This window comes from Balaenoptera borealis (assembly GCF_965194805.1).
Source record: "Balaenoptera borealis genome assembly, chromosome: 15".
Classification (NCBI taxonomy): Eukaryota; Metazoa; Chordata; class Mammalia; order Artiodactyla; family Balaenopteridae; genus Balaenoptera; species Balaenoptera borealis.
Window position 1 is genome coordinate 73,138,315 of NC_138871.1, and position 23,112 is coordinate 73,161,426.

At 36.3% G+C, this 23,112-nt stretch overlaps 1 protein-coding gene across 19 annotated transcripts in view; it reads left to right on the forward strand.

Annotated features, from left to right (window-relative positions):
* The window catches only part of ITSN2 (intersectin 2), a gene marked incomplete at its 3' end in the record, with an annotated part of 202,961 nt that overhangs the window by 99,238 nt on the left and 80,611 nt on the right, over positions 1 to 23,112 (forward strand). For 14 of the 19 annotated variants that reach the window (XM_082358413.1, XM_082358415.1, XM_082358408.1 and 11 more), the window contains 9 exons: positions 681 to 744; positions 1,290 to 1,427; positions 2,079 to 2,164; positions 2,861 to 3,123; positions 3,985 to 4,134; positions 6,379 to 6,519; positions 6,908 to 7,040; positions 12,759 to 12,898; positions 13,951 to 14,031. In XM_082358413.1, the coding sequence (XP_082214539.1) occupies positions 681 to 744; positions 1,290 to 1,427; positions 2,079 to 2,164; positions 2,861 to 3,123; positions 3,985 to 4,134; positions 6,379 to 6,519; positions 6,908 to 7,040; positions 12,759 to 12,898; positions 13,951 to 14,031 (1,196 nt within the window). The remainder of the gene's footprint in view (positions 1 to 680; positions 745 to 1,289; positions 1,428 to 2,078; positions 2,165 to 2,860; positions 3,124 to 3,984; positions 4,135 to 6,378; positions 6,520 to 6,907; positions 7,041 to 12,758; positions 12,899 to 13,950; positions 14,032 to 23,112) is intronic. The other 5 variants (XM_082358401.1, XM_082358407.1, XM_082358404.1 and 2 more) reach the window with 3 other exon arrangements.

The window sequence follows — 23,112 nt, forward strand, 5'->3', positions numbered from 1 at the left end:
CATAGAGAAGGGAGGACTGAGGAAGAATGATTTGGGTGAAGATTAGGAAGAGGGGCCTGGATGGGGATTGAAAGAGTAGTTTTATATGTATTTGGTTTGATATGCTTATAAAGTACATACATTGATTTTTCAGTTGGATATAGAAGTCTAAACTTAGAGGAGAGGTTTGGGCTGTGGATGTACATTTGGGAATCCTCAGCCTCTAGGTGCTGCTTAAAGTCATAGAAATGGATATGAATGCACAGAGAGAAAAGAGTGCCCAGGATAGATCTGTGAAGAATGCCAGCATTTACACGTCATTTAGAAGAGGAAGAGTAGAGACAAAGGAATGATCAGAGAGATAAGAGAATATCTGAAAATGCTTAAGGAAGCTGTGCTTTGACAGCTTGGCCTCTAATACTCTGTGTCGCTGGCTTAGTCCTTCATGTCAGTCAGTTGTGTGTACCGTTATCTTCTGAAAGGACGCGGGAGCACTTGATTCTACTAACTGTAGACTTTAAACTCCTTGGTCCAGGGAATGTGTTTGTTTTGATGATTACTGAATGCTCAGTGTCTGGTGCATGGTAAAAGCCAATGCTATCCCAGGATAGCAGCAGTGTTATATCAAGGGTACAGCTATTTAAGTTTGCATGACTTTAAGAGGCTAAAGAATTTTTTTATGCTTTTTCTCACACAATCAGGTTTTCAAGCTAGAAATGCCCTTCTTCAGTCAAACCTTTCTCAAACTCAGCTAGCTACTATTTGGTGAGTTTGCCCGTTGATTATGATTTTTAACTATACATTCTCTGTTATACTGTTTCTGTAAAAGTTTGTGACTCAAAAACATTCCGTAAAAGCAGTGATGTGAAAATTAATGGAAAGCTGTAAGCAAATAAAATTGCTTTGTAAAATGTTATCCTCGAGAATTTGGCATTTAATTATTTTACAAGTAAAACTTGTTTGCTTTTATATAATGCCTTCTATGGAGAATTAGAGAATATCTCATTTTTAATGTGGAGCTAAATGTGATTTGATGGGTGAATTAACCGTGAACCAAGACAAGCCACCTTTTCAGAAGGAATATTTCCCTTTCCATTTCAACGTTTCTTCCCTCTCTTTTGTGATATGAAAATTAAGGGTAAAAATTAGCTCACTTTTCTGTGTGTATTTACTTTTCACTAAAATATGTTAACCCAGCTGTTCTACTGTCATTATTCTTGTTTTAAAAATAAAAAATTGAACTCTGCTGAAAATATTTTAACTCTAAATAGACTTTATTTCTAAGTTGTGAATTTTCATATTTTCTTTAGGACTCTGGCTGACATTGATGGTGATGGGCAGCTAAAAGCTGAGGAGTTTATCCTTGCAATGCACCTCACTGATATGGCCAAAGCTGGACAGCCATTGCCACTGACTTTACCTCCGGAGCTTGTCCCTCCGTCTTTTAGGTGAGTGCCTCTGTAGATGAAGGGGTGTTGTTTTGATCATGTTTGGCAGACATGATTATTACTTTGGGATTTCCTGAGGCCTCTGCTCCAGTTTCATGGAAAATCAGGCATTTACATTGCCATTTGATTTTGGTATTTAATGAGTTACACTGAGAAGAGAGTAGATATTAGAAGTAGGTGTGTAATATAACTTTATGGTCGGCCCTTCTTATCTGTGGTTCTGAATCTGAGGATTCAACCAACCACAGATCATGTAGTTCTGTATTACTTATTGAAAAAAAAATCCATGTATAAGTGGATCTGTGCAGTTCAAACCCAAGTTGTTCAAAGGGCAACTGAAAAAAAAAAAAAAAAAAAAAAGTAGGTATGTATTTTCACCACATTATAGATGAGGAAACTGATGACTAAAGAGATTAAGAATAAATTTACCCAAGAATAGCAATTGGCTGAACCATGATTTGAATCCACATCTCTCTGGCTTGATAATCCATATACTGCTGTACAGTATAATTATAGACCACACTATATTTTAAATATCTTTAATTACATTCTAAATATTAAATTGCTCTAGTCAGTGGTAGTCTATATAATCTGGTCTAAAAATTCTCAGATCTCATGATGCTAAATTTATTTGTTGTTTGCTTTTCTTAGAGGAGGAAAGCAAATTGATTCCATTAACGGAACTCTGCCTTCATATCAGAAAATACAAGAAGAGGAACCTCAGAAAAAATTACCAGGTAACATCGAGTGTCCAAGTTGTATATTTATTGTGAGTTCTCTTAAATTTTACTGTGAAATATAAATGAATATTTAGAATTTTTAAATTCTGAATATTTTATATGCTGTACGAGAAACTGTTTGATGAATGGGATGGATTTCAACATCAGTAAAATTAAGATAGTCAAAACTGAGAGGAAGAGACAGGTATGTATATTTGGCAAGAATGTATGTATTAGGTGTCCTAGTTAAAGTGTTTCTCCCAGTTTTGGAAAAATCATTATAGCAAGCTTTATAACGAAATCTTGAGCTTTAAAAAAATGTTTAAATACTGGTTGAAAAAGTACATGTGTAGATATTTTTAAATATTAAAAAGTTAATGACATATACCAAATGTAACAAATATATAGCCATACAACTTTGGTTATCCTTGAAGAAAATTCTGAGAAAAAAATTGAAAAGTATTTTCATTGGCAGGAATAGTAAAATTATTTTTCTCTTGGATGGACTCAAACTTAGAGATTTGTTTTCCAAAAATGAATATTCTTATAAGAAAGTAAATATTTTACTGTTTACATTTGAGTTAAAATTATCCTTCGGAGAAGTATCCACAGGGAAATAGCAGTCACGTGACCATGAGGCATGAGGACGTTGAGACTAGATTACAGGTTCAGTAGGCTTGATGTTGAAGAATGCTTACAATATACCTTACCTAGTTACGTTCGAGGACAAGCGGAAAGCCAACTATGAGCGGGGGAACGTGGAGCTGGAGAAGCGACGCCAGGCCGTGATGGAGCAGCAGCAGAGGGAGGCAGAGCGCAAAGCCCAGAAGGAGAAGGAGGAGTGGGAGCGGAAGCAGAGGGAGCTCCAAGAGCAGGAATGGAAGAAACAACTGGAATTCGAAAAGCACTTGGAGAAGCAGAGGGAACTGGAGAGACAGCGGGAGGAAGAAAGGAGAAAAGAGATAGAAAGACGAGAGGTTATTTTTTTAAGTTATTCTATTTCCCAGGAAAATCATTTCATTTAGTAAGTGCCTACATTTCATTGGATAAAAAATGGTAATTTTTGCTGTGCTTTTTCTCAGCATCGTTCGTTCATTCTTACCCTGTACGAATCTGAATCGTCCTTCTCCTGTGGAGAGATAGAGGGTCCTTGCTTGTGAGGGGTTTCAGGGCTGACAGCTGGTAGAGAAAGCATGTCTGCAGGTGATATCTCAATCAGTGCAAGATTGGTTGCAAAGCTGAGTTGAGTGAGGAGCCAGAGGAAGAAGTCAGTGTGATCAGGTCATTAAACGAAAGTAAGCTTAGGATCCAGAGTAAAAGGCCAAGTAATTGGAGAGGCAGAAAGAAGAGAGTGGGGAGTTGAAGGCCTTGAGAGGGATCACGAGGGTGGGCTTGCGCAGGTCCTTGGGATAACTGGTGCTGTGTGGGGTCCCTGGGAGGCCTGGCTGTGTTTTCAGGGGCTGTGCGTGGACCACAGTAAATTACAGTGGCACTGAAATAAGGTAAATAAAATTTTTTTCTTCCCTGATAACAGAATAAAGGTACAGTTACTCCTACTAACATTTGCATTTATGAAGTCATCCTTTTGTTTATTAAGGGAAAAGTAACTACAGCAAGAGGATGGCCCTATGAAGCAATCAGAAAGTCTGGTGGATAAATTTGCTTTTGTGGAAGTCTTTAGTTTAGGCCCATTGATAAAACTAGGTTTGCCCAGTTACCCTTAGAAACTCAAGCCCACTAAGTGCTAAATGCTGCCTCATCTTTACTTTGTCATTCCATCAATTTTTGAATGAGGCAAAATTTTAATTTAAAAATTAACTTTAATTCATTATTTTCAGGCAGCAAAACAGGAACTTGAAAGACAGCGTCGTTTAGAATGGGAGAGACTTCGTAGACAGGAGCTTCTCAATCGAAGGAATAGAGAACAGGAAGAAATTGTCAGGTTAAACTCTAAAAAGAAAAGCCTTCATCTCGAGTTGGAAGCACTGGTATGGCTATAGGTTTAAGTGAAATTTATCTGAATGATGCTTAGAGTTACCTGTTGAAAAATATTATTGTTTTTTAAATCTATCTCGTGAATATGTTATGTTTTAATGTAATTAAATAATCATATTTTCATATGTGCTTTTTAACAGTTTAGACAGTTTAGTTTATGAAAAAAGGATAGTGACTCGAAATGCTGAGACTCATATTGTGGTCTTAGTTCAGATGTGGATAAACAAGGTACTCTTGGGCAAGACATCTCCCTTCTCTGTGCCTCACTTTGCGCGTCTATAAAATAAAAGTTTGTGCTGGTTCTGTGATTTTCAGTTTTCAAACTGGTCTCTGGAAGGTGGGCTACAGAGGGATAACCAGAAGGTGGGAGAGGAGAGCCTAGGCGCTAGGACAGCATCTCCTCCCCCCACTTCTTCTTCCCACATTTCACAACAGAGAATCACCACATTTATCTGCTGTACTTCTGTTGGAGTTTTATCTAAAATTTGCTTGGAAAAAAGGATTCTACTGCTAAAAAGAAAAAATAATTGGAAACTGCTGACCTAAATGATCTCTTAGGATTCCTTTCAGTTCTAAAAAACTATGGTTGTTAACTAATATTGGCCATTATGCTTATCAGTTTTTACATATCAGATGTCAGAGTATCTGTTAAAAGACTTTGCTTGAAATGCAAAGTGAGAAGATAGAAAGGGTCTGAGTAAGGCATACTATTCTACTATGATCCTGTAATCACATAAGCCTGACCTGATAATACAGTAGGGTTTTGCAAAAAATGCATGTGTAGCTATGTAGTAGAGCCATATTTACATCTTGTTTAATTGTAGTCTAATGTTTTATTTGGTTGATGAATTGAATTACATTTTTTTAAAAAATCACAATATCTTTCATCAGAAAGGTACTATTTTATGCCTTCAAATGAATAGGAAAGCATACCACAGTTGTTAATCATGCCATAGTACTACAAAACAGTCCTACAAACTTTAACTTCTTTGTGTAGCTACTTGGGTATCTGTCTGAACCATTATATTGACTGTGTATTTTTCCTTAAAAATACAATGGGAGGAAACCTTTTGATTGTTTTTCCCCCAAGAACTGGGGTAACACACCAAGCAGTAGCATAGATTAATGTGCAGAGTCTGGAAAGGTCCAGGGCCTATACTTAACATTTGCTGAAGATAACAGCATGATATCCAGGGTGGACACAGCATATTCCCTTCCGTGTGTATTTCTCAAATATGAAACATACTTTTCAGTAAAAACTTTCATTATTGGTGATTTTTAACCAGGAGCCTCATTTTTCCTCACCCCACTGTATTTGCTAAGGCTGCCATAACAAAATACCACAGACCAGGTGGCAATTTTTATCACAGTTCTGGAGGCTGGAAGTCCAAGATCAAGGTGTCAGCATGTTCGATTTCTTCTGAGGCTTCTCTCCTTGGCTTGCAGATGGCTGCCTTTCGCCGTGTCCTCACGTGGCCTTTTCTCTGCCTGTGCATCTCTGCTGTCTCTTTTGTGTCTAAATGTTCTCTTCTTATAAGGACACCAGTCAGATTGGAGTAGGGGCCACCCATAAGACTTCATTTAATCTTAATTACCTCTTTAAATGTCCTGTCTCCAAATACAGTCATATTCTGAGGTTACTGAGGGTTAGGACTTCAACATATAAATTTTGGGGGACACAGTTCAGCTCATAACACCTCACCCTTCTTATTAGCTTCCATTGAGAATCTCTGCTGTTTTTTGTTCTGGTTTTTTTTTTTTTTTCTCTTATTCTCAGAACAAGGGGAAAGGAATATTGGTATAGGAGAAGAGTAGTGTGGCCCCAAAAGGCCCTCCTGTACACTGTTTAATTAGAAGAATTAGATGGCAGCATTGAGGATAGAAATAGAAGTTCAGAGAAGGTAATGCTAATTGTCATATGCACACACTTATTCCTCCTTATTATTCTAAGAGATTATTTATATTTTAATACTATGAATTAGTGCCTAAATGCTGAGTTCAGAAAAGAAATTCAGTGTGTTATGTTTGTGCTTTCTCATCTTAACATAATAGGCTCTTACACTCACAGTGGTACGTTTCCTGCTAAAAACGCTCTTGAGTTAACTTGGTTTTAGACATTTATCTTAGATGGAGTATAAATGATAAATGACATTTAGAATTTAAATAAAAATATTGTTCTCTTGATAGGAACATTTCCTATTAGCATTTTATGTTACCATATGTTTCTCTTCCTGTAGAATGGCAAACATCAGCAGATCTCAGGCAGACTTCAAGACGTCCGACTCAGGAAGCAAACTCAAAAGACTGAGCTGGAAGTTCTGGATAAGCAGTGTGACCTGGAAATTATGGAAATCAGGCAGCTTCAACAGGAACTTCAGGTAAGTCCTTTGCTGCTGAATTGTCCTTAAACATGAGCAGTTATTAATAATTCTTCCTAATAGAGTGGTTTTCACTTTTGGGGGCATGAACCGCTTTGAGCCTCTGGTAGACATTCTTCCTAAAGGCATGTAGATATACACAATCTTGTACAATATCAGGAATCTCGTGGACTACCTAAAACTGTGCTTAACATCTGGTTAAATTCTGCTTAATATTTATACAATATCTGGGCATTTACCACTTTGAGTTTTAAGTCTTTAATAAATAAATACATCATTTAATTCCATTTTAGTTTATCCATAAGTTGTAAGCAATTTACATATTATTCTACGTATTATTCCTATACTAAGTTTCAAGAGTGATTAAATCATGTTTTTACATTTTCAGAAAATTCTTAGACAACATTACAGAGTTTCTTTTTCTTTTTATAAGGAATATCAAAATAAGCTTATCTATTTGGTGCCAGAGAAGCAATTATTAAATGAAAGAATTAAAAATATGCAGCTCAGTAACACACCTGGTAAGTCTCTAAGGTTTGTTTTGCCTCTTTTATTCTTTTCTGAATGTATCAGTTATATTCTGTTATGTTTTAAAATAGCATTATTCTGTTATAAATAACATTTTTTGTCTCTAGTTAAAATTTTTTAAATAATGTGAAAAATATTACCTCACGTTGGAGCATTTTTAGCAATAAAACGTAAATAGAAATAAAATAACAATTGTGGTCTGACTTCCTGTCTTGATACCATTTTTATTTATATATTTCAAATATCAATCAAATAAAATGTTACATTACAGTTAAACAAGACCTCAGTTTGGCTTGAACACAAGGCTATATGTGCATTTTGGCAAAATCCTGCACTAATTGTAAAGAACTGTTCGTGAGGGGACTTTTCTATGGAGCCAAACCTGTTGGATTCTAGGGTGATAGTGTACAGCAGTGATAGGCCTAAGCAGACTGGTACGCTCTTCCCAGACCTTTTATATCATCTAACTTTGTGATTCATGTAAAGAATTTTACCACCTTGGCCCTCTGACACCTGTGGAAGAAAATATTCCAGTGTAATTTATGAGAATATAATATTTCTCTTGATTCAAGTCTCAACCAGGAAACTGAAGAAAAAAAAAAATCTCTACATTGGATAGCATGCCAATAACAATGTAGCAGAAGAAAGATTTATTTAAAGAAAAGTAACTCTGCAAATGTGTTAGAACTAGCTAAAGTATCCTAAATGTCTCCCACTGAGTATCTGTCAGTTTTTTCATTCTAGGGCTCTTTATTATACTTCTGGTTTTTCAGGCGGGCCAGTAAATAGGTTCATCCCTCTTCTTTGCCCAAATTCTGAACAAATTAAGAAATAAGGCAAAGGAGCAAGACGTGAGAGACCAGAATATCACCTCATTATTAATAAAGCTGATGTTAGACAGCATGGCTTATCTGTGAGCAGTACAGCTGCCCCTGTAAGACACTGGGTGCACGAACAACATAGAATGCAGATTCCTGTAGGCAGTTCAACCTCAAGAAAGCAAGGGATAGGAAAGGTATAGGGCTGTGTACACCCGGGTCCTTATCTTGATCTCACCAAGTATTTAAGAGTTAGAAAGAAGCTGGGACTGTTGTTCTAGTAAAGGTCCCTTTACATCGAAGAAATACCAGGAATAGAAAATTTGATCTTGTGAACTACTCTTATTATGTCTCCCACCTTCCACTGATGTCTCGTCTCAGACAATCTTCCTTGCACAGGGTGCTTTTCTTGGCCGTTCGAAGTGTATCAGCTCCTACCTTACCCCTCACAGGCATTCCAGAGGCAGGATAAGGCAGCACTCCTGATCTGTGCAGGGTAGAAAGTATACTGTCATCTTCATTGTTAGTATTTGGATTGTGAAGAGAATGTAGAATATGTCTTATTAGGGGCCTGGTAGAGCTACTCTTTCTCTGTGGAATGTGATCCAATTTAGCTTTTATAAATTTATTAATCTTTGCTGTAGCCCAGTTTAGAATAGGAAGCTCTTATTTGGAGTTTGCAAAGTACCCAGTATCCCTTAGATTCCTCTGTCCATAATGGTAACCATTTAAGATTATCAGCCATGTGCCAAGCACCATGCTAGGTAGTTTTCATGCATTATTTCCGTTCATTTTTACAACAACCCTGTAAAGTAGTCGTCGTTATTTCCATTGTGCAGCTTGGAAAAACTGAGGTTCACAGAGAATAAGTAATTACCCAAGATCATGTAATAGTAGGTCTCAAATTCTTGTGTGTCTGACTCCTAAAGCCCACCACACTACCATGTTGCCTCTTTCAGTTACCGAACACAGGGCTCGTAGATGTGATATGATCACATTCAGTATGAAAGCATCCATTATTACTGATGCTCATTTTGAATACTAAGAATGAATATTCTTTTACTGTTATTTTTCCCATTGCTTGTCTCCCACCTTGACTAGAATAGGACCCATGCCTTATCCTTCACTTTTACCTACCATTGAACAAAGTGCAAGGCCTTGCATATAGCAGATGTGTAATTTAATGATTAAATATTTATTGAAATACTGGAAAACTGTTAGAATTATAAGACAATTTAACAAGGTGCCTGGATACAAAATCAGCATATAAAAATCAGCAACTTTACTATATATCGAAAGTATTTATTTAGAAAATAAGGGGAAAAAAGGTCTCATTCGCATCAGCATTCTCATTGTTAAATGAACAAAGAAGAAACGCACAGCCATAAAACTTTACTGATTGACATAAAAGATTCCTGGATAAGTAGATACATATTATATTCCTGAATGAACTCGCTCAATATTTTAAAGATGTTATTTTGTTCTCTACTAATTCATCCATATATTCAGTTTTATTCCGGTTTCCTTAAATGAAACTTGACAAGATAATTCACAAATTAACCTAGAAGAGAAAATACACAAGATGAGCCAAGACTTAAAAAGGAAAAACATTGGTGGGGGGAGGAGTCTAGCCCTATCAGATACCGAAACATGAGTTGTGGAAGGTGTAGTACCTAAAATAATGTATTATTGATCCAAAAGAGAAAGAGAACACTGGAACTAAATAGAGAGTCTAGAAACAAGCCCATATATATATATATATATATATATATATATATATAGCAATTTAGGATTAGATAAAGTTGGCATTTAACATCAGTGGGGAAAGGATGGGCTTTCAATAGTTACTATCTCTTCATTAAGTGATTTGAGGGATAGTTGAAAGGGGGGTGAAGAAGCTGTTTACCTCACTCTCTGCAGATATAAATTCTAGGTAAAGTGGGAGGCTAAACATAAAATATAACTCTAGAAAAAAATGTTACAGAGGAAAACGTTTTTATAATCTTGGTGTCAGAAAAGTCTCTTCAAACAATACATAGAGCTATGAAGGAAAATATTTAGTTTTTGATGAAATAAAAATGAAAAACTTTTTCGTGATGAAAGATGTCATAAACAGTAAAAAAAAAAAATTGAAATATGTATGATACAACAAGAATTTAGAGCTTATACAAGTCAGAAACTAAGACAAGCCAATAGGAGGAAAAAGCCAGCAAAGGTTGAGATGAGACAATTCAAGATGATGGCTGATAAATGTAAGTAGGTGGCCATATAAATAGATGTTTATTTGATTTCAGTAGTTGTCAAGAAAATACAAATTAAAATGACAATAAGCATTTTTTTTGCCAGTTAGCAAAAATGAAAAATGAGTGATACAATCTCCAAAATTTACAAGCAGCTCATGCAGCTCAATATCAAAAAAACAAACAACCCATTCCAAAAATGGGCAGAAGACCTAAATAGACATTTCTCCAAAGAAGATATACAGATTGCCAACAAACACATGAAGGGATGCTCAACATCACTAATATTAGAGAAATGCAAATCAAAACTACAATGAGGTATCACCTCACACCGGTCAGAATGGCCATCATCAAAAAATCTACAAACAGTAAATGCTGGAGAGGGTGTGGAGAAAAGGGAACCCTCTTGCACTGTTGGTGGGAATGTAAATTGATACAGCCACTATGGAGAACAGTATGGAGGTTCCTTAAAAAACTAAAAATAAAATTACCATATGACCCAGCAATCCCACTACTGGGCACATACCCTGAGAAAACCATAATTCAAAAAGATACATGTACCACAATGTTCACTGCAGCTCTATTTACAATAGCCAGGATATGGAAGCAACCTAAGTGTCCATCGACAGATGAATGGATAAAGAAGATGTGGCACATATATACAATGGAATATTACTCAGCCATAAAAAGAAATTAAATTGAGTTATTTGTAGTGAAGTGGGTGGACGCAGAGTCTGTCATACAGAGTGAAGTAAGTCAGAAAGAGAAAAACAAATACCGTATGCTAACACATATATATGGAATCTAAAAAAAAATGGTTCTGAAGAACCTAGGGGCAGGACAGGAATAAAGACGCAGATGCAGATGTAGAGAATGGACTTGAGGACACAGGGAGGGGGAAGGGTAAGCTGGGACAAAGAGAGTGGCATGGACATATATACACTACCAAATGTAAAATAGATAGCTAGTGGGAAGCAGCCACATAGCACTGGGAGATCAGCTCGGTGCTTTGTGACCACCTAGAGGGATGGGATAGGGAGGTAGGGAGGGTGGGAGGGAGACGCAAGAGGGAGGAGTTATGGGGATATATGTATATGTATAGCTGATTCACTTTGTCGTAAAGCAGAAACTAACACAGCATTGTAAAGCAATTATACTCCAATAAAGATGTTAAAAAAAAAGAAAAATGAGTGATAGTATCTGGTGATAGGGATATGCAGAAACAGGTAATTTGGTGTCATTGTTACTGGTACAGCTTTTTGGAAGGGCAGTTTGGCAGTTTCTGTCCAAACTTAAAGTGTGCACATCCTTTTACGTAGCAATTCTTTCACCTCCTAGCCTTTAAAATACTTCCATGTGTGCGTTAAAATGTACATATAAGTATGTTTATGGCAGCATTTTTATTTAATAGTAGAAAATCAGAAACAACCTAAATGGCAATCAAAAAGGGAATAGTTACCTAAATTACGGAATAGCCATAATGTGGACTACCAGGGAGCAATTTTAAAGAATGAACTAGATCTAGATGTCTTTAATGGTGAGATGTGTTATTAAATTTAAAACAAGTTGCTAAGCCGCGTAGACAGCGTGATCCCATTAAAGCCCCATGGAAATGCTGAGTATGCACATATCAAGTACCTAAGAGGGGGGTAGGAGGTGAGATGAAGAGAGACTTTTTTACTTTTTACTCTATATGCTTCATTTTATTTGAATTTTGTACTAGATTTCTGTACTTTAAAAAATACAATAAAGTTTTAAAATATGTACAGTTGACCGTTGAACAACGTGGGTTTGAACTGCACAGGTCCACTTCTATGCAGATTTTTTTCAATAAGTAAATACTACAGTACTACACAGATCCGTGGTTGTTGAATCCAAGGACTTAGAACTGTGGATATGGAGGAACTGCAACCACGTATGCTGAGGGCCAACTGCAAGTTATACTTGGATTTTCAGCAGAGCAGAGGGTCAGCCCTCCAATCCCCCTGAGTTGTTCAAGGGTCAGCTGTATTTAAATAGATGGTAAGATTGCTATCTTAATTTATTGAAATGTAGTCTGCATCATATATTTCCATCCAGTTTTTTCATCCTTGCCTAAATGTGTAAGAAAAGGTCATATAAAATGAAGCTCTCTGTTCCTACCTCCTAAAATAATACCACTGAATGATCCAGTTAGTAATATTTGTTGAGTCCTTGTAGTGAATATTCCCCTATTCTTGGGAGCACTGAGAATAAATAGAAAGCTTCTTTAACAATAGGAGCTATTAATTGAGTATTTACTATGGGCCAGACTCTGTACTAATGGCTTTATATCATCACCTCATATATGAGGTGGGTGATACATAATGCCCATTGAATAGGAGAGCCTGCGGATGAGATGGGTGAAGCACCTTACCCAAAATGGAGCGTCACTTCAAGTTCTAGTACTTTTGAGTACAGAACCAATGCTTATAACATTTCCATACGAGGATCTTCCAAGATACCCGAAAAAGGGAAATGACTGCTGATTGTTTTTTCCCTTGAGTTGATCCACCTTATGTGTGTATAGCCTTTGGCTCTCTAGTTATACCAATTTGACCAGACAGTAAATGTTAATTACTGGTAATGACAGGAACTTCTACCAAATGTAAACTGTATGATGTTTGTATTTCAGATTTAGGAGTTGGTTTACTTCATAAAAAATCATTAGAAAAGGAAGAATTATGCCAAAGACTTAGAGAACAATTAGATGCTCTTGAAAAAGAAACTGCATCTAAGCTATCAGAAATGGATTCGTTTAACAGTCAACTAAAGGTATTTATCTTCTATTATATTCATTTTTAGTTAGCTGCCTTTTTACCTTCCTTATTTTGATTTAATTGAATGAATAACTGAAGCTATTATTGTTATATATAGTACATTTCATAATTTATTTTTATAATTTGAGCTATACCAGAATTGTAGGATTGTTTTTAATGTTCTCTGTGTATTGTAAACATTGAGTCGTGTAAATATATAATTTACCATAGTTTCCAGTTTTTGATGACTGTTTTTATTGGCATCTATACATTTAAAAAATAATTACCTTTGTCAGTATTAGGATTAGATTAGATTAGATTTGTCAGTATTAGATCTCAGCCAGAATGATCTTAGGCAAATTTGAAAATGGGAAATATGGAAAATTTTAAATAGTCCAGGTTGTAGAGGCTCTTTTAACACACTAAATTCTTTTTTTTTTTTTACAATTTAATTAACCTTTGTGAAATAATGCCATAACCAATGAAATCCAAAGCACAATTTGGCACTAAAATTTTGCATGAAAAGTAGATTCATGATTCATTATTTGCTGCAGTGGCAGAACAGATGTCCAAAACGTATACCATATGCTTATCATTCTGTGCAGTGTTAGTTGTATACTGAAGCCATGCCCGTGAAAGAAAATATTAAAAGCTAGCAACCAGAGTAATGGCACATGATTAAAATTTGGGACTAGTTTCAGTTACTCCCTTGCTAATGAAGCATGAAGTTTTTAGAGCATAACGTATTACAAAGCTTTTCAGGCAGCTCTGTGTCTCTTCATGTGACTTTCATTTTGCTAACTTATTTAGAATAATGTTACACCAACCATAGAGTAAACAGAATGGTAAAAGAAACCATGGTGGCTTCTGTTAAGAAAGGGAAGTTTGAGGTGAATAATGTTAATAATACATTCCACACAAGCATATATTCTGTAGAAAAAAAATTTAAAGAAGACTAAATAATTTGTCATTGATGGACAGACAAACCAGCCAAGTTATCTTCCCTACATTATTTTTTTAAAAATCTGTACCTAGTTTAATTGGCTTTTTATCTGCCTTATCTTACAGTGTGGGAATATGGATGACTCTCTTCTTCAGTGCCTTTTGTCTCTGCTAAGCTGTCTCAACAACCTCTTCCTCTTACTTAAGGTTATTTTCTAATATCTAGCTCCTTTTCTTTGAGTTACTTTACTGTTTTCTTTTTTAAAAAACGAGACTATTCTTTGCATTTATCTGAATATCCTTGTTTGAAATAACATATACAATATAGACATTTTTCTTTCTGCTTGCTTAAATATCCTTCTGCTGTCTCACTGCCTGTTTGAGTCTAATGCCAGGAATCAGTAGGGTTGCCCAGAGTAACCTTTCTCATGAGGAGCCCAAGACACTGAGAAATATTTCCTGGTTCCCGTAGAGCATCCCTGTGAGTCGGGCTAACTGATGGGATGATTACTCATTCAATTCGAAGGGAAACTAAGGGAATGTGAGATTAAATTATTTACCCATATCACTGAAATTACTGTTTAAAATAAAACTTATACCTTTTGAAATCTCGTGCAAGGTTATGTCATGTATATATCAGGCTGCTTCCTAATACTGCTATAAGGAAAAATCTTAAAGAACCAATAATGCAGGTGCAGCTTTAGTTTTGTCTAGTTATCAGGCCTCATATTTAGATATGCTTGCACCACAGATAAAAATGTTTAAATCATATTTATAAATAAGTAGTTCACTTTGTCATGTATAGATAGCACAAAGAATATTTAAAACATTCAATGAATTCCTATTTTGATTTAGTTTAAAGAAAGTTGCTTTATATTTACCACTTGCTGACCCTAGTAGATTTTCAACTGTATTCTACTCAGTACTAAAATGGATGGCAATAGGGCAATTACATATATATACACAATGAAGACAGGAACATAAGTAGAGCTCATTTGTTACCTAAGCAAAGGTAGGGCAGTTGGAAAGATGGTATCATCCTTTCCTTTATGGTTATAGCATGAATGGCCAGATTATCTGGTCTTAGAACTTTTGCTGCAGATCACACAGAAATGTAAACCTAAGTTTCTTCACGTATACAGTGCAATTTGATGATATTTGTGGACTGTACTCACACACAGAAGTCTGATTCTTCGAGTTAGCATTTGATTCTCCACAGGCTAGCAGATTATTTTTGTCTCTTGTTTTTCTTTCTTCCTTCTGCTTCCTGCCTTCCAACCTTTCACTGCTTGTTGAGGTTTCATCAGAGGCAATTTAGGAATGTAAAAGGGAATGAAACCTATACTGTCAGAGTGGTCAGGAGACCGACTTTTGTTACAGAAAGCAAGAAAAGAGGCTTTCTGTGGTCATTGGAAATGATACAGAGCAGTCAGTTAACTTAGTACTGAAAAGTATCCATTGAATTGTCAACAAGGAGACCTTTGAAGACCTTGCTGAAAGTGCCATCTCATTTGAGTGACCAGCAGAGGCTGGATTGCGGCAGATCAGGAATGAATGGGAGCTGAGGAGGGGTGGAGTGCGTGTGAACAGCTCTTTAGGAGAGTGAAAAGAGAGCATGAGGAAAACTTTGTTTAAGAAAGATGACAAAGGATACAAAGTTTCAGTTATGCAAGAGGGATAAATTGTGAAATCTACTGCACAGCATGGTGACTATAGTTAGAAAATTTCAACTCTACAATACAGTATTGTTAAGAGTATATATCTTAAACATTCTCACCACAGAAAGAAAGAGAGGAAGGAAGGAAGGGAGGGAGGGAGGGAGAGAAGAGAGAGAGGGAGAGAGAGACCGATGGGGGGGGGGAAGGAGGGAATGGTAACTATATGAGGAAATGAATATGTTAATTAGCTTGATTACGGTGATCATTTCACAGTGTATATGTGTATTGAAGCAGCAAATTGTATACCTTAAATATATACAGTTTTATTTATTTATTTATGGCTGTGTTGGGTCTTCGTTTCTGTGCGAGGGCCCTCTCCAGCCGCGGCAAGCGGGGGCCACTCCTCATCGCAGCCTCTCCCGCCGTGGAGCACAGGCTCCAGACGCGCAAGCTCAGCAATCGCGGCCCACGGGCCCAGCCGCTCCGCGGCACGCGGGATCCTCCCAGACCAGGGCCCGAACCCGTGTCCCCTGCATTGGCAGGCAGGCTGGCTCTCAACCACTGCGCCACCAGGGAAGCCCTATATACAGTTTTTATTTACCAATTATACTTTAATAAAGTTGAAAAATAAAAGAATAATTAGGACCACCCTTGAAAGTGGTATCACCTTTTTGTGCAGCATATGGGTACATGAGGAATGGATAGTTTCTGTTAGAACAGAAGAATGGAAATGGAGAAAATTAAGCTTTTTAGGTAACTAACCTTATCCATCTCAATGTCTTAAAGATGATTGCCAAGCTCAAGACAAATATTTCGTTGCTGAATTCCCAGCACCTAGAACAGTGCATGGAACATCATGTGTGGCAATACATACTTGTCGAGTGAATGAATGGTTTTGAATGTTCTCAGTCAGAAAAATATACAGCATTTAGAGTTAGTATTGGTATATAGAGTTTATGAGAAAAAAGTAGAAAGAAATTAGTCAAAAAACAGCAGAAAACCATGTATCCCAGGTTTTAGGAAAACTTCTGATTCCATGTAATTTATTCTTTTAAGTAAAGGCTATTTTTTAAATTCAAAAAAAGGAAGAAAGAAAAGAAAGACAAGAGTTAAAGTAGAAGAGAGAGGAAGGGAAGGAGGAGGAAAGTGAGAGATTGAGACTGACTGTATAAAATAGTGATAATTGATAGAGCAAAGTCCCAAGGAAGCAGATTAAGATATAATCTGGAGCATAGATTGAAGGACAAGAGAAAAAGAATACTTCCAGTGTAGCATATGGGAATAAGATAGGTGTGAAGTCGGTTAAATTTGTTGGTGGAGAGTAGGAAGTTGATAGCTTTAAAACCTAAAATCAGAAGCAAGTTGGATCATTACAAGGAGTCTTCATGGGTGGTTGAGGACATGGAATAACTCAAACTAGGCTAGAAGGAGATGGATACAGATGCAGGAAGTTTTATTGCTTTTGAGATGGAAAGATGAGGGAGTTCCAGTCTGGCTTAATGAGGCAAGATTATTGGCTGGTAGTGAAAAGAATGAATGGAAGATTGGGAAATTTCAGGAGTAAAAAGTAGGCATGAAATACACATCTTAGTGGGGGTGGGGAGTGCAAGCTTAGTAGAGGAAAACAGTAGGTGTCCTGAGCAATGTTGAATGCCTATTTGAAGTTGGAGTTCATGAATTTAAATTGAAAACAGCAGTCCTAATTGTGTCTTTTTTTTTTTCCTCCACCGAAGTTCAGCTGTTTATGTGTAAGCATGGAAAAGGATGATTACATAGGTTAATAGATTCATACGGGTTTGAGGTTTTAATAGACATGGGCAGAGAGGGAGGAACAAGGGAGCTACAGATCTTAACACAGTAATTGTGATAAACATGAACTCAAATATGTACTGGACAAGAAGGGATATGAAGAGAGGAAGGGGTCCTGATGAAAAAAGAGAGGATGATAGGATCAACAGAATGGAGGTCTCAGTGAGGTTGGAAACCTGTTGAAATGGATGTACCATATATAAGAAAAGCTTGAAGAATAAGAACTTATGTTTGGAAAATGGGATACTGATCAGTGGTAGTTCTCTTTGTGATGATGATGAGATTCAGGGTATAATAATGCAAATGAGGAATTAAATGGAGTAAAAAAAAAGTCATTGTTGAGGAGATCAGTTGTTTTGTTTTTTCTTTTTTTAGTCAAAATGGGAAGTTTTATTTTTGATGGATTTTATCACAATAGAAAGTTGTAATCCTCCTACTGTGATGCTTTTAAACTTTATAACCTTCTTAAACCATATACACTTTATTATAATTATGTTTTATAAAACTACCTTTACAGAAAATCTAATGTCAAATACTTACATTTGCATAAATCCTATTTGTGTTTTTCAATATTTTTTTCAATAATTCTGAGGCAGGAAAGGAACAATGCCAAGGGATAATTAAGCCTTCTTATCTGTATAATATTCACTTGGAAAATTTTCCTCCAGTGTGCTGAAATATATGTTTAGCCCCAAGAATGAACATTGAAAATGCTTTTGAATTCATAGTTTCTGGTCACTTAGAGTGACTTAGCAGAGCTGCTCAAGTCCTATCAGGACCCTGGACACCAGTTCTTACAGTTTTCAACTCAGCATCAAATAAACCACATGTTCTTAGTTGTTACTTGACTCTGATATTTCCCAGGTTACTATTTCAACCCCTACCTTTCTTTTTTTTTTTTTTTTTAACATCTTTATTGGAGTATAATTGCTTTACAATGGTGTGTTAGTTTCTGCTGTATAACAACATGAATCAGCTATACATATACATATATCCCCATTTCTCCTCCGTCTTGCGTCTCCCTCCCACCCTCCCTATCCCACCCCTCTTGGTGGACACAAAGCACCAAGCGAATCTCCCTGTGCCATGCGGCTGCTTCCCACTAGCTATCTGTTTTACATTTGGTAGTGTATATATGTCCATGCCACTCTCTCACTTCATCCAGGCTTACACTTACCCCTCCCCGTGTTTGAGGAGATCAGTCTGAGTTGAGGTTTTGATGGGGTCATCTACGTTGATGTCAAAGACTGGAAGAATAATGAAAATGAGTGAATGAGGATCAGTGACCAGGTGATCCATAGATGACAATAAAGAGGAAGGGGAGGGTGGTACTGCTGGATGTTATTCTGAGCCTCAGAAAAAGATGGAGTTTGTAAGAGTGAGAAGAAATAATCATCTAGAAATGGCAATGAAGAGCAAAGAAAATACTCAGGCCAGAAACTGGTAAACCATCCTCAACCAAGCAGTCAAATTTAACATTACCCAAATGGCAGAAGCTGACATTATGTGTCTCCTGATATGATGCACTGAAAAAGACACATCACTTCTATACTATTTTTGCCAAAAATATTTCATCCATGTAAGTGTAAGGAAATAATTAGACAAACTCAAATTGTGGTTTGGTCTGTAAAATAGCTGACTAACCCACACTCTAAAAATGTGAATCTCATAAAAGATGGAGGAAATCTTCTCACAATGACGAAATGAAGTGTATGGTCCTTGATTGGATTATGGAGCCAAAAAAAAAGCTGTTATTAAGGATAATATTTACACTATTGGGAGGGAACATCTTTTGAATATGAATTCTGTATTAAGATTATTATGTCACTGTCAAATTTCTTTAGTTTGGTACTGACGTTGACACCGTAGTTACGTAGAATAATGATGAAGTTCTAGGGGTGAAAGCATCAGCGTCTTCAACTTAGTCAAATTTTTTGTAGATCTGAAAGTTTTCAAAATAAAAACTTGGAGAAAAATTGAGTTGCAAAATGTTGTCAAATGTTTATGAAAATGAAAAGAATAAGTATATTTTTAAATTATAACTAACACTGGAAAATGGAGAGGAGATGGGGGATAGTGTAAATTAGCAGATTCCCCATATTCCATATCAGAAGTCAATAACTATTTTCTAATTCATAAATCAAGATATACTAATAATAGTCAGGATTTATTAAAGGCTTTATCTGTGACTGGCACTGTTCTAAATGTTTTACTTATATTAATTTATTTAATCCTTAATATTAACCCGATGAGGTAGGTTCTATTATTTGTTCACATTTCACATAGGAGTAAATTAAGTTGCCCAGGGTCACACAGGTAGCAAGCAGAAATTCAACCCAGAGAGTCAGGATTTGACCTTAAATGGTTATATTTTTTTTTAAAAAGATGAAAATTTATAAGCTAAGTGTTCAACTTAAGAAACTAGAAAAAGACTAGTGTAATAAAGGGAAAAAAGTAGAAGGAAATTAGTGAAACAGAACACAGATATTTAATACAGAGAATCAAGAAAGCCAAAGTTTGACTCTCTTTATAGATTAATAAAATTAACAAACCTGTGGCAAGACTTAATTTAAAAACAAAAATAAAGGAGTGAAAAGGAACTATAACTAAACACATTGCAAACAATAAAAGAGAAGGGACTATTATGAAAAATTTTGCACATAAATATGAAAACATAGGTGAAATGAACAAATCAGAATTTGCTGAAACTGGCTCAGGAAAAATAAAATATTTAGGTAGCTCTATTGTCACAAAATATTTTAATTCCATAGTTTAAAATCTTCCCTAAAAGAGAATCCAGACCCAGAATTTTACTGAAGGAATAAATAACTCCAGTCTTATACATCTGTTTCAAAATGTAGAAGAGGGAATATTCCCAACTTATTGTATGAAACTATCATAAACCTCAAATTTTGATAAGAATAGTATAAGAAAGGATCATTATAGACCAATTTAGCATAGAGGCAAAAATTCTAAAGAATATTGAAAAGTTGAATATGGAAATTTATAAGAAGGATACTCCATTATGACCAAGTTGGATTTACCTTAGCCATGCAAAGATGATTTGACATACAAAACTGTTGACTGTAATTTGCCATATAAACAGATTAAAGGAGAAAAATAGTATGCTTATCTCACTAAACGCAGAAAAGGTATTTGATAAAATTTAACATCTATTCATGATTAAAAAATGAAAAAGTTATTAGCATATTAGGAATGGAAGAGAACTTCCTTAACCTGAAAAGAATGATCTATTATTCCGTTAAGATGGAGTACAGTTCTGTTCGTAAGTGCAGATTGTTTACTTCTTTTCAGTTAACTGATAGATTTTTTTTTTAATTGAAGTATAGTTGATTTACAATGTTGTGTTAATTTCTGCTGTACAGCAAAGTGATAGTTAACTGATAGATTTAACCAGGACCTCCTGGAAGCATGACTTAACTCAGAGGAGTGAGTCTAATGATAAGAATTTCTAGGATCATTGTAAGTCAGGCAGAAGAAATGTTTTTGGGAAGCCCTGTGGTGCTCTTCAAATCTTATTAATATGCATAGTCTATGGTTTATGTATTTTCATTCATCCAGTAAATACTAATTAAATAACTACACTGTACGAGGCTCTCTCTTGTGTGGGGATACCTTGATGAAAGACAGTCCTGTTGTCAAGAAACTCACTCCAGTGGAGACAGTCATACAGTCAGAAGACCCTGCCTGTGATAGGGGAATGCACAGAACGTCTTGGGGAGCACAAGGAAGCTCGTTAACTCACACATTGGAGGAATGGGCTAATGAAGGAAGACTTAGAACAGTATTTTAAAGGACAAGTTAGGGGGCTAACCTTACAGCCATATTAAGATCAGACATTAGTTTGGCTCCTCTTTACTCTCGTTTTAAACTTATAATTCTATTTATGACTTCAGCCAATAATATAGCTAATATTTATTGAGGACTTACTGTGTGCCCTGCACTATTGTAAGCGCTTTATGTGTATTAACCCATTCAGTCCTCATAACAGTGTTGTGAGGCATGTACTGTAATTAACCCCATTTTACAGATGAGGAGACTGTTAAGTAACTTTCCTAAGATTACTCAGCTAGTCACAGACAGAGCCTGATTCAGACCTTGGCATTCTTATTCCAGACCCATGCTCCATGAGTCCTTATCACTAAACCACACCGCTTCTCCACAGATTGTAACCATTGTAGTCTTCTGCTTTTCAATATAGTTGTTTGGGGTTTTTTTTAAACGATTTTTTTGATGTGGACCATTTTTAAAGTCTTTACTGATTTGTTACAATATGGCTTCTGTTTTATGTTTTGGTTTTTTGGCCGCGAGGCATGTGGGATCTTAGCTCCCTGACCAGGGATCGAACCCTCACCCCCTGCATTGGAAGGCAAAGTCTTAACCACTGGACCGCCAGGGAAGTCCCGTCAATAGAGTTTAGAGAAAGGTGCAACAAAGAGAACTACAGAAGCTGAGATCTGTGAAAACTTTTCTATGAATGTAGTATTTGTATTCTTGTTGTCTTAAGCTGCAAGTCTTGATCTTAGACATTTTGGACATAGTCTCTGGATACCACATTTACTCAGATAAGATCTACCATTTCAATCAAGTTAAAAGGGTTCACCTATAAAATATTTTTATTCCTGAAAAGAAGTAGAGCTTAGGTCGTTTTCGTTTGTTTGTTTGTGGTTTGGAGTTTTGTTTTTGTGTGTAGATAGATGCCCCAAGACATCTTTTACCAAAAAATTCTATCTAAATGTCGAAGCTCCCACCTTTGCCATGAGGTCTCTTTTGTTTATTTCAGGTTTTTGTGGGAGTTTCTTAGTTTTTTGGGTTTTTTTCCTCTTCCTTATCCCAGGCTTTTTCTACTCCCTTGTTCAGGATTCTATAGATTCCAAGTAAAAGAAATTCAGTTCAAAATAGTTAAGCTGAAAAGAGTGGTTATTGCAAGAGTACTAAGACCACTGACTGAATCAGTAGACGGGGCAGTTCCTAGACACAGGAATGAAGTTGGAGATTTGGTTCCCCCAGCACTCCCTCTCTCTCCAGCTCTATCTCTAATCTTTGCTTCTCTCTTTCCTGTTTTGACTTCATTCCTACCCCTGCTGGCCTCACTAGGAAGTGGGGCAGCTCCAGGTTTACCTTATCCCATTTTAATGAGTTTAGTGAAGGAAAGACTTCTTTCTCCCCTCTTCAATATATCTGAATCCCGGGAAGGGATTGTGGCCCAGCCTGGATCATGTGCACATCCTTTGAACCAGTCATTCTTGCCAGGGAGGTGAGGTGCTGTGATTGTTTAGATAAGTGACCACACTTGGGTGGGAGTGGGAGGAGCACTGAATCTGACAGACTCATCAAAACCACATAGAAGGGTGGGATTGGGGGGTAAATCAGCTTCCCAAAAGGAGGAAGGGTGCTGTTAGCAGAAGAGGGAAAGGAAATGCTGAACAGATAATCACAAGTTTCTGCGAAGACACTTATCTATATCCCAGATTTTGGCAATTTACTTTGAGACAAGAACTATAGACTTGGGAGTCAGACAGCCTTGGATTGGATCGCTGTGAATCTTCATAGCACTTTGCACAGAGCTAGATGCTCAATAAACAGTTGTTTATTTTAATTCCTGTTTGGAATACTTTTCATTATTTTGGCCCATTCTAGTCATGGTTTTAGGTAGACATTATCTTTTCCATTTTTAGTTATTAAATTATTTAATATGTTATTATTTAAATTAAATAAATATTGAATAATTATTAAATTATTGAATAATTGCTTCTGTGTTTAGTTCAGTATTTTACTGGGTAAAAGTTATGGGTAACTT